The sequence below is a fragment of the Stylophora pistillata genome, chromosome 6 (genome assembly GCF_964205215.1).
Source record: "Stylophora pistillata chromosome 6, jaStyPist1.2, whole genome shotgun sequence".
Lineage (NCBI taxonomy): Eukaryota > Metazoa > Cnidaria > Anthozoa > Scleractinia > Pocilloporidae > Stylophora > Stylophora pistillata.
The window spans coordinates 28502962-28516089 of record NC_142524.1 but is presented as its reverse complement, the minus strand read 5'-3'; the positions used below and the strand labels follow the sequence as shown (position 1 = coordinate 28516089).

The window sequence follows — 13128 nt, the reverse complement described above, 5'->3', positions numbered from 1 at the left end:
AATCCATATCGAATGATGGCCGAAGGACACTCGGGTCGGTTATATATCACAATGTCCTGGGGCTGGCGGCACAAGGGACTTGTAGGTGGGGCCCTAGAAGTTACCAGGAGTGACTTGTAATATTTAACACTACAAGTTGTTTTGCAACTTGCGACCCAAGACCCGTGACCTGCGTTTTGGAGCCGCCCTTAAAATTTTTTAATTTAAAAAAAAGTATTTTTAAGAGCTGAGCGTACATCGAGGTATGGTGCACCCTGGTTTCTTGGAGAGCACTTGAGGGAGGCAACGTTGAGGTGCGAGACACTTTGTGTGTCTATACATGAAAAGGAAATAGGACCTTGTTAACAGGCGGACGCCTTCGAAATGGAAGTAGACTCGAAAGAAGTGTGTTTTATAGACTGCCACGCGCATATATCAGCGAAAGAATTTAGTGAGGTAACGTGAATACTTTCGTCGGATACACAGTCACTACTACTGCACGTGATCTTTTTTTCGTACAATATTAAAGTAGAACATACTTCTTCCACTGTAGACAAGTACATTTTTTTTTATAAGAACGTTTAATTTTGGGGCTGAAGCTGAAAGTTCTTATCTTTTTGCGATTTGAGCCTGAAAAGGGTCTTAACATGTTCTTAAAGTTGTGCGGTAATCAATTCGGACGTGACCAGACGAAGTTTTACAACTAACTGAGTTGAAACCTCATTGTTGATTTAAAAAATGTCCCTAAGTATGTGAATTAATTGTCCTGTTAGACCACAGTTTTACTCTTTTTTTTTTTTTTTACCTTTGTTTATACTTCTCACCAAAAAAATGAGCAAATTAAAGGACGTTCTTAACTGACCCTCTGCCTGGGTATGGTTTTCGTTACAACGTTACTATTCATAACATTTTGGTTGATCTCAGCTAGCCTGAACGTACTTATTAAGAAGGTTCTTATGAAAAAAAAAAAAACAAAAAAACAAAGTATAGGGCTGTGTAGAAATCTTACCCCATAGTCACCCTGAATGACTTTGAAGAATATTTGGATGCACCTTATTTAGCTTTTTAGGTTGTAGTTAATTATGAGTAGAAATTGAGTTGACTTGTGGAAAACTGTGTCAGAAAAATTGTTGTTGTTTTTGTTGTTAATTTTTTCTCGAAGGATTTAGATGTTGTGATCGACAAAGCAAAACAGGTATGCTATAAGCTTAACATAGCCCTTTAAGCATTCCAAAAAGTTGTGTACATACTAGTTAATAATATTCTTCCCTGGCTATCATGCACCTTGTGGACTAGTTTCTAGTGCGTCCATGACATAAAGGTTAACTGGTAGTTATGAAAACACAGTGATATTGAAGTACGGAAGTATACATTCATAGCTTTTACAAGGTTTTCAAATTTAGCCAGCACCTGGCACAAGTCACTAGCTACTTCAAGCATTTGCGTTGGGTACTTTTTGTATTCCAGCACCCCACCCCACCCCACAAGACTGCTGTTATTGCGATGAGATAGTGCTCCGGCTACTTTACGACTTCCTCCTGCTACTTTTTTTCAATTTGAAAACCCTGCTATTAGTAATATTATTGGGATTATCTTGGTGGCAGGGGGAGTTCCTTTTTTAATGTGTGACTGCCCAGGAGATTAGTGGGTAAGAATAAACTTTTTAACCCTCTAACTCCTATAAGGGACCAAGACAATTTCACCATACAAATATATCAATATAATATCAAGTAGACAAGTGATGAGAAAGAAGGAAAATATCAACAATTGGAGATTTCTTACATGTAGTTGATCCAAAACTAAATTACCGTATTTATTCTATTAAGCGCCCAACCTCGAATAAGCACCCACCCTGAAGGTAGAAAAAGTTAATAAGCGCCCAGCCTCGAATAAACGCCCACCCCCAACACCCCACCCCAAAAAGTACTTTTTAAGCGCCCAACCTCACATAAGCGCCTATCTCCCCCTTAAAGATAATAATAATAATAATAATAATAATAATAAAGTACATAAGAGGAATACAGGTATTGATTACTATGGTGTTGTATTTCTTTAATGGCTTACAATCTCTAGTTTTATTGTTTCATTTTTACTTACTGAAAATGGTGAAAATTTAATAAGTGCCCAGCCTTGAATAAGCGCCCACCTCGAATAAGCGCCCACCCTGAAAGTCCAAAAATTAAAAGTGCCCAGGGCGCCTAATCGAATAAATATGGTATAACAACCAAAGTAAAGCGCACACTCTGATTGGTCAATTCAGCATCTACCATTTGCCCATGGGTGTACACTGCTGACGTGAGCAAATGCAAAGACTAGTTTTTTTGCGTGCACTTGTTTTTTCTGGTCATGTAAGTTTTGTTAAATAAAAGAAAACTCTTTTGCTACAATGTATGTTATATGTTATAAAACAAATGGTAAATGCCACAGTGTACACTATTGAGCTATGGATGCACTTGGGAGGTTTGCTAAGCCCTCAAGAAGCTAGAGTCGCTCTCGGCTATTGCCTCGTGCAACTCTTATGCTTCTTTCGTGCTAAGCAATTGCAACCTCCCACATTCATCCACAACTCAATAGTATAGGCTGTGGTGTTTACCATTTGTTAATTCTCCTATCCAACATCACAAGAATTTTGTTGCAGACAGGGAGGAGAATTACTGATGAGATCTTGGGAGTGATAGGGAGTGATAGACTTGAAGCTTTTTATTTATATTTAGTTGTAGCTTACCAAATCTTGGTCAAACAACTTGCTTGTGTGTGCAATGCAAAAGACTTCTATTCTGTGCAGTCGATAGTCAAAGCGATAGTCGCTAGTCAAAGCTTCTCAGAAAGTGATTTTCTATTCAAATGAAAAATTTAGTGAGGGTCTTCTGTTGTTATTAAGTGCCCTATCCTCAGACTATCATGCCCATTTTCCAAACATCCACTTCAGCTCTCAGCCCTGTTTGTGCACTACATACCATACTAACCAGCATTTTTTTTAAAAAAGCTTCTAAGGTTGTTGTAGTATCTAGAGTATCAGTCTTGAACAGAGCTAATAAAAGTAAAATGAACTACAATGCCCTGCTTGCAGTAGAAACCTTACTTTTTTAATAAAACTCGCTCCGCAATCACGTGATCCAACATGATTGATTTACGACATTACATTTGTAGCATTTTACTGTTTTCAAATAGTAGTGCCTGTTATGTTTTGTTTTAGGCTGGTGTAAGAGTTATAGTTGGTGTGACAGAGTTCAAAACAGAATTCATTGGAATGCTTGAACTTCATGAGAGGTGTGTTAAAAATGTTTATAACATAGCTTGTAAATTTGTGCAATCAAATTAAATTGCAAGAATGTGCTTCAATTTGCCATTGTGCACGCTGTCATGACATTCATTTTTATGCATTAATTCACCTGTCAGTTTTTGACAAATCCGAGGTGAGATCATTGAAGCATAGTGAAATACTTTTTTGAAACAAAATAAACAACACATTGAAGCATTGAAGAGGGAATTTCAGCACTTTATACATAACCTACAGCGTTGAAAATGTTATAAAACAATTGGTTCATGTGTCAGCTATGCATTCATCGAGAATTGAAGCACACGGGTAGTTTGGAGAGTACAAAAGATGCCTAAGAGTTGTTCAAGGTGTAGCCAAGAGCAACTCTCATGCATCTTTCGTGCTCTCCAAACTTCCCGTGTGCTTCAATTCTCAGTGAGCACACACAGATGCATGAACCAATTGTTTAATATCAGTATGTTAATGTCAATCTGTCAATCTTTCTGCTGCAATATTTTCAAAATTTAAGTGAAATTGCTAGTGGTTGGGGATTTTACTTTGTGCATGCATGTAAAATTGGTCCAAACTAAGAAAGATTTCAAATCATTTTTTGTTAATTGATAATCATAGTGGCAAATTGAAAGTGTGATGTGATTTCTGTGAAATACCTTTTACTGTCTATTTTGCGATTTATGAATGGGTCTTAAACAATAAGTTTGTCACATGGTTTGTTTAATATGTAAGACTTTTAGAGATTATTGTCCGGTCTGACAATAACAATGGTGATTCTGATGATTTACACTGACTGTCCAAATATCCTCTGTGAATTCAAATTTTCAGGTTGCTTCCAGAGCCTCGTAGAATTTAACCACAGGTAACCCAGGCTCACCGTTTGTGTCACGTGCACGTGGTTACTGTAATAGGGAGTAATACTGTAATACTGTAAATAGGGAGAACATATGAGGCAAAGTTTAGGTCAGGAAATTTGCTTGAAAACGGAAATAAAAATCAATGAAACTTACCATGTGGTGATTTGTTGTTGTCCTTAATATGTACACGAAGTTTCGGGAAAAATACTCTTCATGAAGGAAAGGTGAAGAAGAGTATTTTTCCTGAAATTTCGTGTACATATTAAGGACAACAACAAATCGCCACATGGTAACTTTCATTGATTTTTATTTCCATTTTCAAGCAAATTTCCAGACTTAAACTTTGCCCCACATGTTCTCTCTATTTAACCATGTGTGCGTGACACAAACAGTGAGCCTGGGTTACCTGTGATTTAACCTTTGATCTGTAAGTGATTGGTATTTAATTTCTCCTTACAACATCACCCCCCCCCCCCTCTGAATCACACATGAAGGTCACCAGAATAAAGGAAATGATCACTAACTAAGGAAACTCTCTGATTGTTAAACAAATTCTCCTTCTTACCACCTAAAGAAATGTTTAGAGAACGGTAGGAAGAAAATGTATATCAATGTAAGGGTGTTAAGGGGTAAAGTAGTATCACATATTTTTTAATACTATGGATTAAAATTTTTTAGTAATATTGTGAAATGAAGTTGTTTTTCAAAGGAAATTTTTATAATAATATTCTAACATCTTTAAATTTCAGATATCCAGATTTTATAGCACCATGTCTTGGTGTGCATCCAGTTCAGAGTCTTTGTCCAGATCGCAGTGCCACCTTAGAAGTATGTTTGGAGAAGTCAGTGTTGTCTTTAAGGTTAACTACCCACTCCAGTAATGGAATGTTAATATATGATCTGTTCTTTTGGCAGGATCTTGATGGTGTTGAGGAATTTATCAGAGAGAATCATGAAAAGCTTGTTGCAATTGGAGAGGTTAGAAAGAATTGTGTGCTTCAGTCTTGCAGTGACTTATCATTAATTAAATTGTAGTTTTGGATTAAATGTTATTTACTTTGATTCGGACAAGATATGGAATAGCAGAAGGAAAGTTTATGGTAACAAAAGAATGTACTATAGTGATACAAGTAAATGCAGCTCCACATCTGAATCTGAAAAAGCTCAGGCCAGCAAAACATTTTTTGTTTCTCTTTGTTGCTATAAACTAAGTATATTTATGCATATTGTATAGAATGGAATGAGGGTTTGGCCCTAATACAAGCCTTCTGATAGGGTACTATAAAAAATAGAAGTTGTGCGATTTTTTTCAGCAAATTGTGCAATAAAAATCGGTGATTATGCGATTTGTTTATGCAAATTGTATGATTTTTTCTGAGCTATTTTAAGCTTGTTTTATAAGGTTTTAAAGACAAAAAACATCTTTCTTACTCTTCGGATGATGTGAAAGCCATCTGTTATGTCTTCTTTCTGAACTTGTGCAGATATTTTGCAATTTAAACCACTTTTAGCATGTGTGCTTCAACCAGAATTATGCGATACTTCATTAATTGTGCCAGTGGATGCGATTTGAGGTCGATTGTTCGAAATTGCACCATTGTCTATCTATCAGAGGTCCTAGCTGTTTATAGAGGGTCACTGTACAAAACTTTGGCAAGTTAGTTAAGGGAACTAAGGAATTTCTCACTGTGGACCGTACCTTCATGAATTATGCTCACATTCTAATCAGCATTAGAAAATAATCAACATCTGGAAGAAGTTCCTAAGAATTGTGGGAAAGATTTCCGTCTAACTCCATACCAATAAAAAACAAAGTGGAAGTCCCAAAGGTAATTTGTTGTTTTGCCTCTGTTTTCTTTAATCCAAGAATTGTATGCATTATAAAGTATGGCGTTATACAGAAATCTTTCCAAATTGAGTTTTGACAAATTTATTTTTTGTTAGTTCACATACAAACATTAGAGGTTTTATGATCTTGCCTTAAAATCTTGAAATTCGGGTACTTTGCTTTGTCTAATCATAATAATTATTATTATTGTCTATGAAGGTTGGCTTGGATTTTACTCCACGCTTTATAAGCAAAGAGGAGGATAAAGATGTGCAAAGAGAAGTGTTCAGTCGACAGGTAGTTGGCAGATATCTTCATTATCACTGATTACCAACATTTCCTACAAATAACATGCTTTCTTATGATCTGCTTCAAATTGTACTTTGTATATTAGGTCAATTGTTAGAATTTATCTTTTTTTGTTGCAGATAAAGCTTGCCTTAGAACTTGATCTTCCTTTGTATGTGGGTATTTTAATTGCTTCAAAATTTTAAACCTTTTAATTTACCCTCTCAACTGTTCAGATCTGATTGTTAATTCTCCTCTCTAGCTGCTATACATTTTCATGTTAATATCATAGGTGACAAATTACTCCTTAATTTTGGCACGAAATTTCAGCGTTAATTTTTAATTATACATGTGAAATTACAAAATTGCCATGGTAACATCTCTTATATCTTGATCAGAGCCAAGATGGTGTTGAGATCTAAGAAACATTTAAAAACATTTGAAACATTTTTAACAGACACGAAGAGTTCAAAAGGTATTTTTTGCAAAGAACCTAAGAAAATTATGAACTCTAACAATAATGTATGCTTTAAACGAAAACTATATATTCTTCTTCATGTTCTCGGTTTTCGATAGAATAAACCAGTAAAAACAATTAGGGTTGTGAACATAATTTGTCACCCACGATATTAAAAGGTAATCAAATGGTTTTCTTGTGAAATTAGGAAATAATTTCACTTGTGTTTTGTCAAAATTCTGATAATTTCCTAATTTCACTCATCGCCATTTGATTACACATACTAATTAGCAATGAGAACTTGGTGTTAGATCAAGATGAAAACTCCTATCTGATAAGTTTGAGTAAGGTTGAATCTTCTTATCACCAGTTTACTGGATAAATTAATGGACATTTTAGGGAGAAGTTACATGTTAATCATTTCTTGAGTTTAAGGGTTAAGCTTTTTTATAGGAGAATTTTTCTTGGCTACTCCATCTAATGCTTTGGTAATGATGATGATGCAGATAATTAAATAAAAAAATTATGATTATTACAACATTACTAAACTCACATTGTTGCGGGAAAATTTTATGGTACTTCATTTTGGGGCGATAGTTTTTTCCAGCTGGTGGTCAGAGTGAGATTGGCAAGTATGATGCACTCACCAGTCTTCTCTGCCACACCCCTTAAAAATTATTGCATGGTATTGATAATGGTAATTATTGCATGGTATTGATAATGATAATGGAACAGTCAGAGGAGTGTGATTTGGTCTTTGACCCTACAAGTGATTTACAAAATCAGACCATTGCAAATTGGTGTTTGGATTTTTTAATTACTGTATTTACTTGTGTATAAGTTGAACTTGTGTATAAGTCGACCCCCCATTTTCAAGGTAAAAAATCTGATTTTTCATCATTTCTAGTTAAAGAAGTAAAATTCAGACTGATACAAATTTCCCTTAAAAAAAGTTAATCTCTTATTTCTAAGAATGTATTGTAAACATGTTGAAGTTAGACAACTGCAGAGCAAACTTTAACCTTGTTCTGTTCACTAAGCTTCTGGAATTGTTCAATGAAAAAAAAAGTTCTGCACCATAAACAGCATCAAAGCTGTGTTTAAGCCACTTAAAATTCATTATTTCAAACCTTTTTGTTGATGAAGAATGTGCTGAAAACTGAGAAGACTCAAACACAATTAGAACTGGTTTTTTAAAACTTGGTTTTCCAAATGGACTAATAATAAAAGGTTGACTTGTACACAAGTAAATATGGTACATTTATGAGAACAGAGAGAATTGCATGACACATGGTAAGGGAATCGTGTGTTGTTGTTTGTAGAAATGTGCACTCGCGCTCAGCAGGAAGACATGTGATTGAAATGCTGCAACAACATGGTATTTAATTTTCCTTTTTAAACTTACTGCTTTCTCTCCCAAGGTCACAGTATCTATTCTCTTTAATGTCTATCATTTATCTATTATAATGTCAACTCTGCAAACTTGGAAGAAGATCACACAATATCCAATATTTTTCTTTCTTCTCATCTGCTTTGCATTCTATCAATATTGTTGGGAGTATAGTGACTTCGCAGTCACGCAGGGACTGAAAGGGTTTTCATTATAGTATGGGGTTTCTCCCATCTTTTAACTAGGAGGTTATACCAGTATAACAGGGTAATTGAGGTTTTATTAACTGAGTTGATAATCTAAATTGGCCACCGTAAAAAGTTTCAAAGCTGATGTTTTGAACATTAGCCCCTCATTCTCTCTCACTTGAAGGACTTACCCTCCAAACATCAGCTTTGAAACTTTTAAAGGCTGATTTACATTATCAACTCAGTTGATAAAACCATAATTTATGTACTATACTCCCTTATTGATGCAGCGCCATAGTTTCTTTTGAAACTTACCCCCTGTTCGGAAGCGAAACGGAAAATCAAGACAAACATGTTTATTCCAACACGGAGAATTGTTGACTCATGGTAAACGACAATGTCTGTTAAACAAACCGCCAATCGATAAAACTAAAAACTTTCAACTCTCTCCAAGAAAATTGCACACATCAAAAATAAAAAGGTCTGCGTGATTTGCTTACGATATTATTAACCTACGTAATCCCAAAGCACGCACACGCAAGTCATGCGCGCACACAAGTTCGTTAACGTCTTAACACCCCCTTTATACTAATATTAGTTTAGACAAAAACGTCCTTACTATCAAATATCCAGGCACACAGATTCATTTCAACCTTACTGATCCTATCAAAATGCTAGTTTAAATTATGAATCTCATTTTTTGCCAGTTTTGGTTCAATGGTTATTATAAATGCCAAAGCAAGTTAGTGAACAATTATTCCACGAGCACGTTGGATATGAGATGATAGATGGCCAAAGAGGTTGGCTATAATCATCAGCACCGAGTTGGCTATAATCATCTCATATCCAACAAGAGAGAGTGGAATAATTGTTTATTAAAAAAAACGTCCCCAAGATATTAGACAAATCTTCTCGGCTTTACCTTGTAAGAAGAAACCGGATGTTACAATGTACAGATATTAGATTATGGTATATTGGCTCATATACCATAATGGCTAAGACAATAAAAAGTCTTGAATTGCATTATCCAATGATCCAGTTTTTAATAATTTAAGTTTTGTTCTGACAGTTTCATATGAACAACATGGAACTCTATTCTAAAGCAGAGTTAAGAAGAAAGATAAAAACTAATTCATATGGGAAGAAAGGGTTTAGATCTCACATGGCACAATTTGCATGAAGTGCCTGTAGTTGTGATGGAAATAACTGAGTTGGTGGAACTTGACCTTGACCTGAAATTGTTTAAGATTGTTTAATTTTCCAACATTTTTGGTTATAACCATTCATTTCTATCTTGAACACATTCTAAGTATACTTAAAGTATACTGTACTTATCACTTTGCCACTAGTGGTTTTACTCTTAGGGCCTGATTACATGAGCCGGGCTGATTTCTTTTGTTTTGGTGTTCGCCAAAGCGTGAAAACAAAAGAAATCAGCCCGGCTAACCGGGCCAGCCCGGCTCATGTAATCAGGCCCTTAAAGTATACTCGGAGTGCACTGCAAAATCTTCTGTACTTTTCAAGTGTACTTCAAGTATACTTTTGGGTGTTCTAATTTCAGGTGGAAACAAGTATGGTACAAGTATACTTTTAGTAGCTCTTCAAACTATACTTCAAGTCTACTGAAAGTATACTTTGTGTATCTTATTTGCACTACACTTTGATTACAGAAATAGTACAATAAAATAAGGATGGGCCAATATGGTTATTTGGAATTGATATTATACCAAGTACAATACGGTACATTTTTCTTCGATAGCGATATCGATACCAATACTGTGACGTTGAGTCAAATGGAAAGTCGCATGATTTGATTGACGGAATGTAGGGTTATCTTGCGCTGTCAAAGTTATGCAGTGTTCAGATCTCTATAGAAGCGTCAATAAGACAGTAAAAAATTTAAAACTTGATTAAGGGTGTACTTAAGTTGAAACTCATGGTTGTGTATGAGTTCACTCTTGCAACATTCACATGCCACCTAGACCAATACACTGCATTGCTCATGACCCTATCTCGAGCTCAGAGTCTTCTCAGCTCCTTGTTAGGGGTTGAATGCTGGCGTGAGACAAAGTGCAGGCAGGTCACATGAAGTATTGAAAGCACCAATACTTTTCGCTAGTATCATTATTTTCCAATCTGACCTTGGTATCTCTGGTATTGAATATTTGATATCAGTATCGGGCCATCATAATGATAATCATACTAATAAAGTCTTAATTCCATCATAAGATAAAACTACATATATTATGTTACAATGAATTCGGAAAAACTGCAACATTAATAATAAACTTAATAATAAACTTAATTTTGGTAAGGGTATACTTGCCACATGTGAACTACAGAATGAGCTTGTTTGCCAATGAGTTCTCAGTAACTGGCACAACCAGTTGAGGTTTAAATTTTTATGCAAAACTCAGTTTTGTTTGTCCCATGGGCTCATGACAAATTATTGATTAAAACTCTTCCCATGTTCAAGAATAGTTGTTAGGTTAAAACTGAGTTAAGGTACTTCTTTCAGTCCCGCTAACAGCTTTAAATGTGATTGGCCTGCCAGTTGTGAGAGCAACAATGGAGTTAGAATTCAAAAGAAATATTTTGTTCAGTCTAGATCTCTGAGTATGATTTTTGCCTTGTCTCTCCACAAGGGGCCAGGAATGTCTTGCTTCATGCCTTTGATGGAAAGCCTTCCAATGCCCTTAAGGGAGTTCAACAAGGCTACTACTTTTCAATCCCACCATCTATAGCTCGCTCCCCCCAGGTAATGATAAATAATTAATAATAATTATAATGATAATAGTAGTACATATAGATAAGTACTGTTTCAAGCTCAATTATTTTCAAAGTTGGAAACCTTAGCAGGGCTCGACACTAACGGTGGCCATGCAACTAGCCACAGACTAGTAGTAATTCAGTTTTGGCAAGTGGTTTTCAATTTCCACTGGCCAGTTTGGCTTGCAAACAAACTGAAATTGTTGTAACATCTAAGTTCTCACCAGCCACTTGGCTAGTAAGTTGAAAAGAAAAAAGGAAATGGACACTGTGTATTGTAACATATACTGCTGACCACACCACTTGTGTATGGAATAACCAGAAGTACGGGAAGTGGGTTTTGGTGGTTCAAGCATTACCTTAAAGCTTTACCCTATACACCCTTAACATTAGTAGGAAAAAACGACGTAACAGCTTGCCAGATAGATGAGGAATTTTGTCGCAAATTTGTTTGTGTTTGTGTTTGTAGAAAGAGAAGCTTGTGAAAAATGTTCCACTTTCAAATCTTCTCCTGGAAACTGATTCACCAGCCTTGGCAGCTGAAAAACAGGTATTGAGATCAAATTCTGAATCTGGAAATGAAAAGAAATAACTAAAAAAAAATAAAAAATAGAAGACAAAGTTCTGTATTGAAGCCCCTCTGCTCATTACTGCGGTTCTACTGCCTCCCTCTCATCAAACATCCACTAAAACCATGCATTTTCTTTTTTGATTAATGAATGGATATAGATTAATTTTTACCTCTTTTATAAGGTTCTTTTTTGGTAAGGGACACTGAAATTTTCTAATACTATACTTGCAGCACAATCCATGGTCTACTAAGTTGATACTTCTGTTCACACGGTACTTAAAAGACAACAATCTACAATGTACAGGAAATAAAACAATATAGTTTATGTTTGTGGGCATTATTTATGATGTAGTAACTATTTTTTTCAGACAAGGAATGAACCCAAGAATATCAGAATATCTTGTGAGGCAATTGCTCAAATTAAAGGCATTCCAGTCCAGACAGTATATGAAGAAACAACTAAGAATGCTTTAAAGTTGTTCCCCAAACTGCAGAGATTTATAAGAAAGTGACAGCAGGACTTCATTGTGGATAAATTATTGGATTGGATAATCTTATATTGCTAATCTTGTGTACATATAAAGATAAATAAAATAACTGTATAATACTTAATCTGTTTTGATTGTCTGTCTACTTGGCATTATTTTAAAAAAAACCTTTTGCTCACATTATGGAAAGGTGGGGTAGGGGGAGCTACAGGGAATTTACTACCTGAAAATGATTTCCTTTCTACAGTGAAGGGTTATGATATAAATAATATAATAATATATATTGATTTCTATAGCGCATTTCCATGGAATGCTCTAATGCACTTTACAACACTGTGCGGGGGACTTTTCCGGACTGCCGGCGGCAGTTTACAATAAATAAAGAAGAAATTTTACAGATGCCCCCTCCCCCCAATTCCCGGTAACCAGGCCAGACCACATCACAGTAATCTCATGATGTGGGTTCTTTAATGTCCCCTGCCGAAATTAACTAATTGATAGGTGCAGGAGATGGGACCTCCGGCTTTACGTCCTATCCGAGAAGACGAATCAATGTGAGTGAAGTGTCTTGCATAATGACACAGCGTCAAGCCCCTGCCAGGACTTGAACCCGGGCCATCTGACCCAGAGTCCAGTGCACTGACCACTGGACTACTCACAGTATATTACTGGAAACACCTGGTAGCCCCTCTCCGTACACCCTTCCCCACACCCCCACATCTAAAACTTTAAGTTTCTAATATACTTGCCATTTCTAATAAGCCCCTTAACCTTTACCAGGCCCTCTCTTTTTCACCCCCCTCCCTCTAGTGACCCTTATCCAGTTAGGTTTTTCTTTTAAGACCTCTAGAAATGAATACCCCTCCCCCCCAATCCTTGGGAGCTCTTTTTAATGAATTTTTCTTAGGCCGAAAGGTAGGGAGTGGGTGATCACTAAATCTCTTTCACACTTCTCTGTAATCCTTTGGCTTATCACACAATATTCTCTCTCTGTGAGAGTGGTAGGTTGCATATTTAGTCTAGGTAATGGGTGAAAAGGACA

The 13128-nt window shown here is 35.9% G+C and overlaps 1 protein-coding gene across 1 annotated transcript; it reads left to right on the top strand.

The window, feature by feature from the left end:
* The first annotated feature begins 325 nt into the window (after window positions 1–325).
* LOC111329090 (deoxyribonuclease TATDN3) lies at window positions 326–12210 on the top strand. Its single transcript, XM_088724534.1, has 11 exons — window positions 326–435; window positions 1142–1174; window positions 3176–3249; window positions 4857–4935; window positions 5023–5085; window positions 6155–6232; window positions 6364–6395; window positions 8003–8058; window positions 10904–11016; window positions 11497–11577; window positions 11967–12210. Exons 1-11 carry the CDS (start codon window positions 364–366, stop codon window positions 12108–12110), a joined length of 825 nt encoding a protein of 274 aa, XP_088580660.1. The 5' UTR covers window positions 326–363; the 3' UTR covers window positions 12111–12210.
* The last annotated feature ends 918 nt before the right edge of the window (window positions 12211–13128 follow it).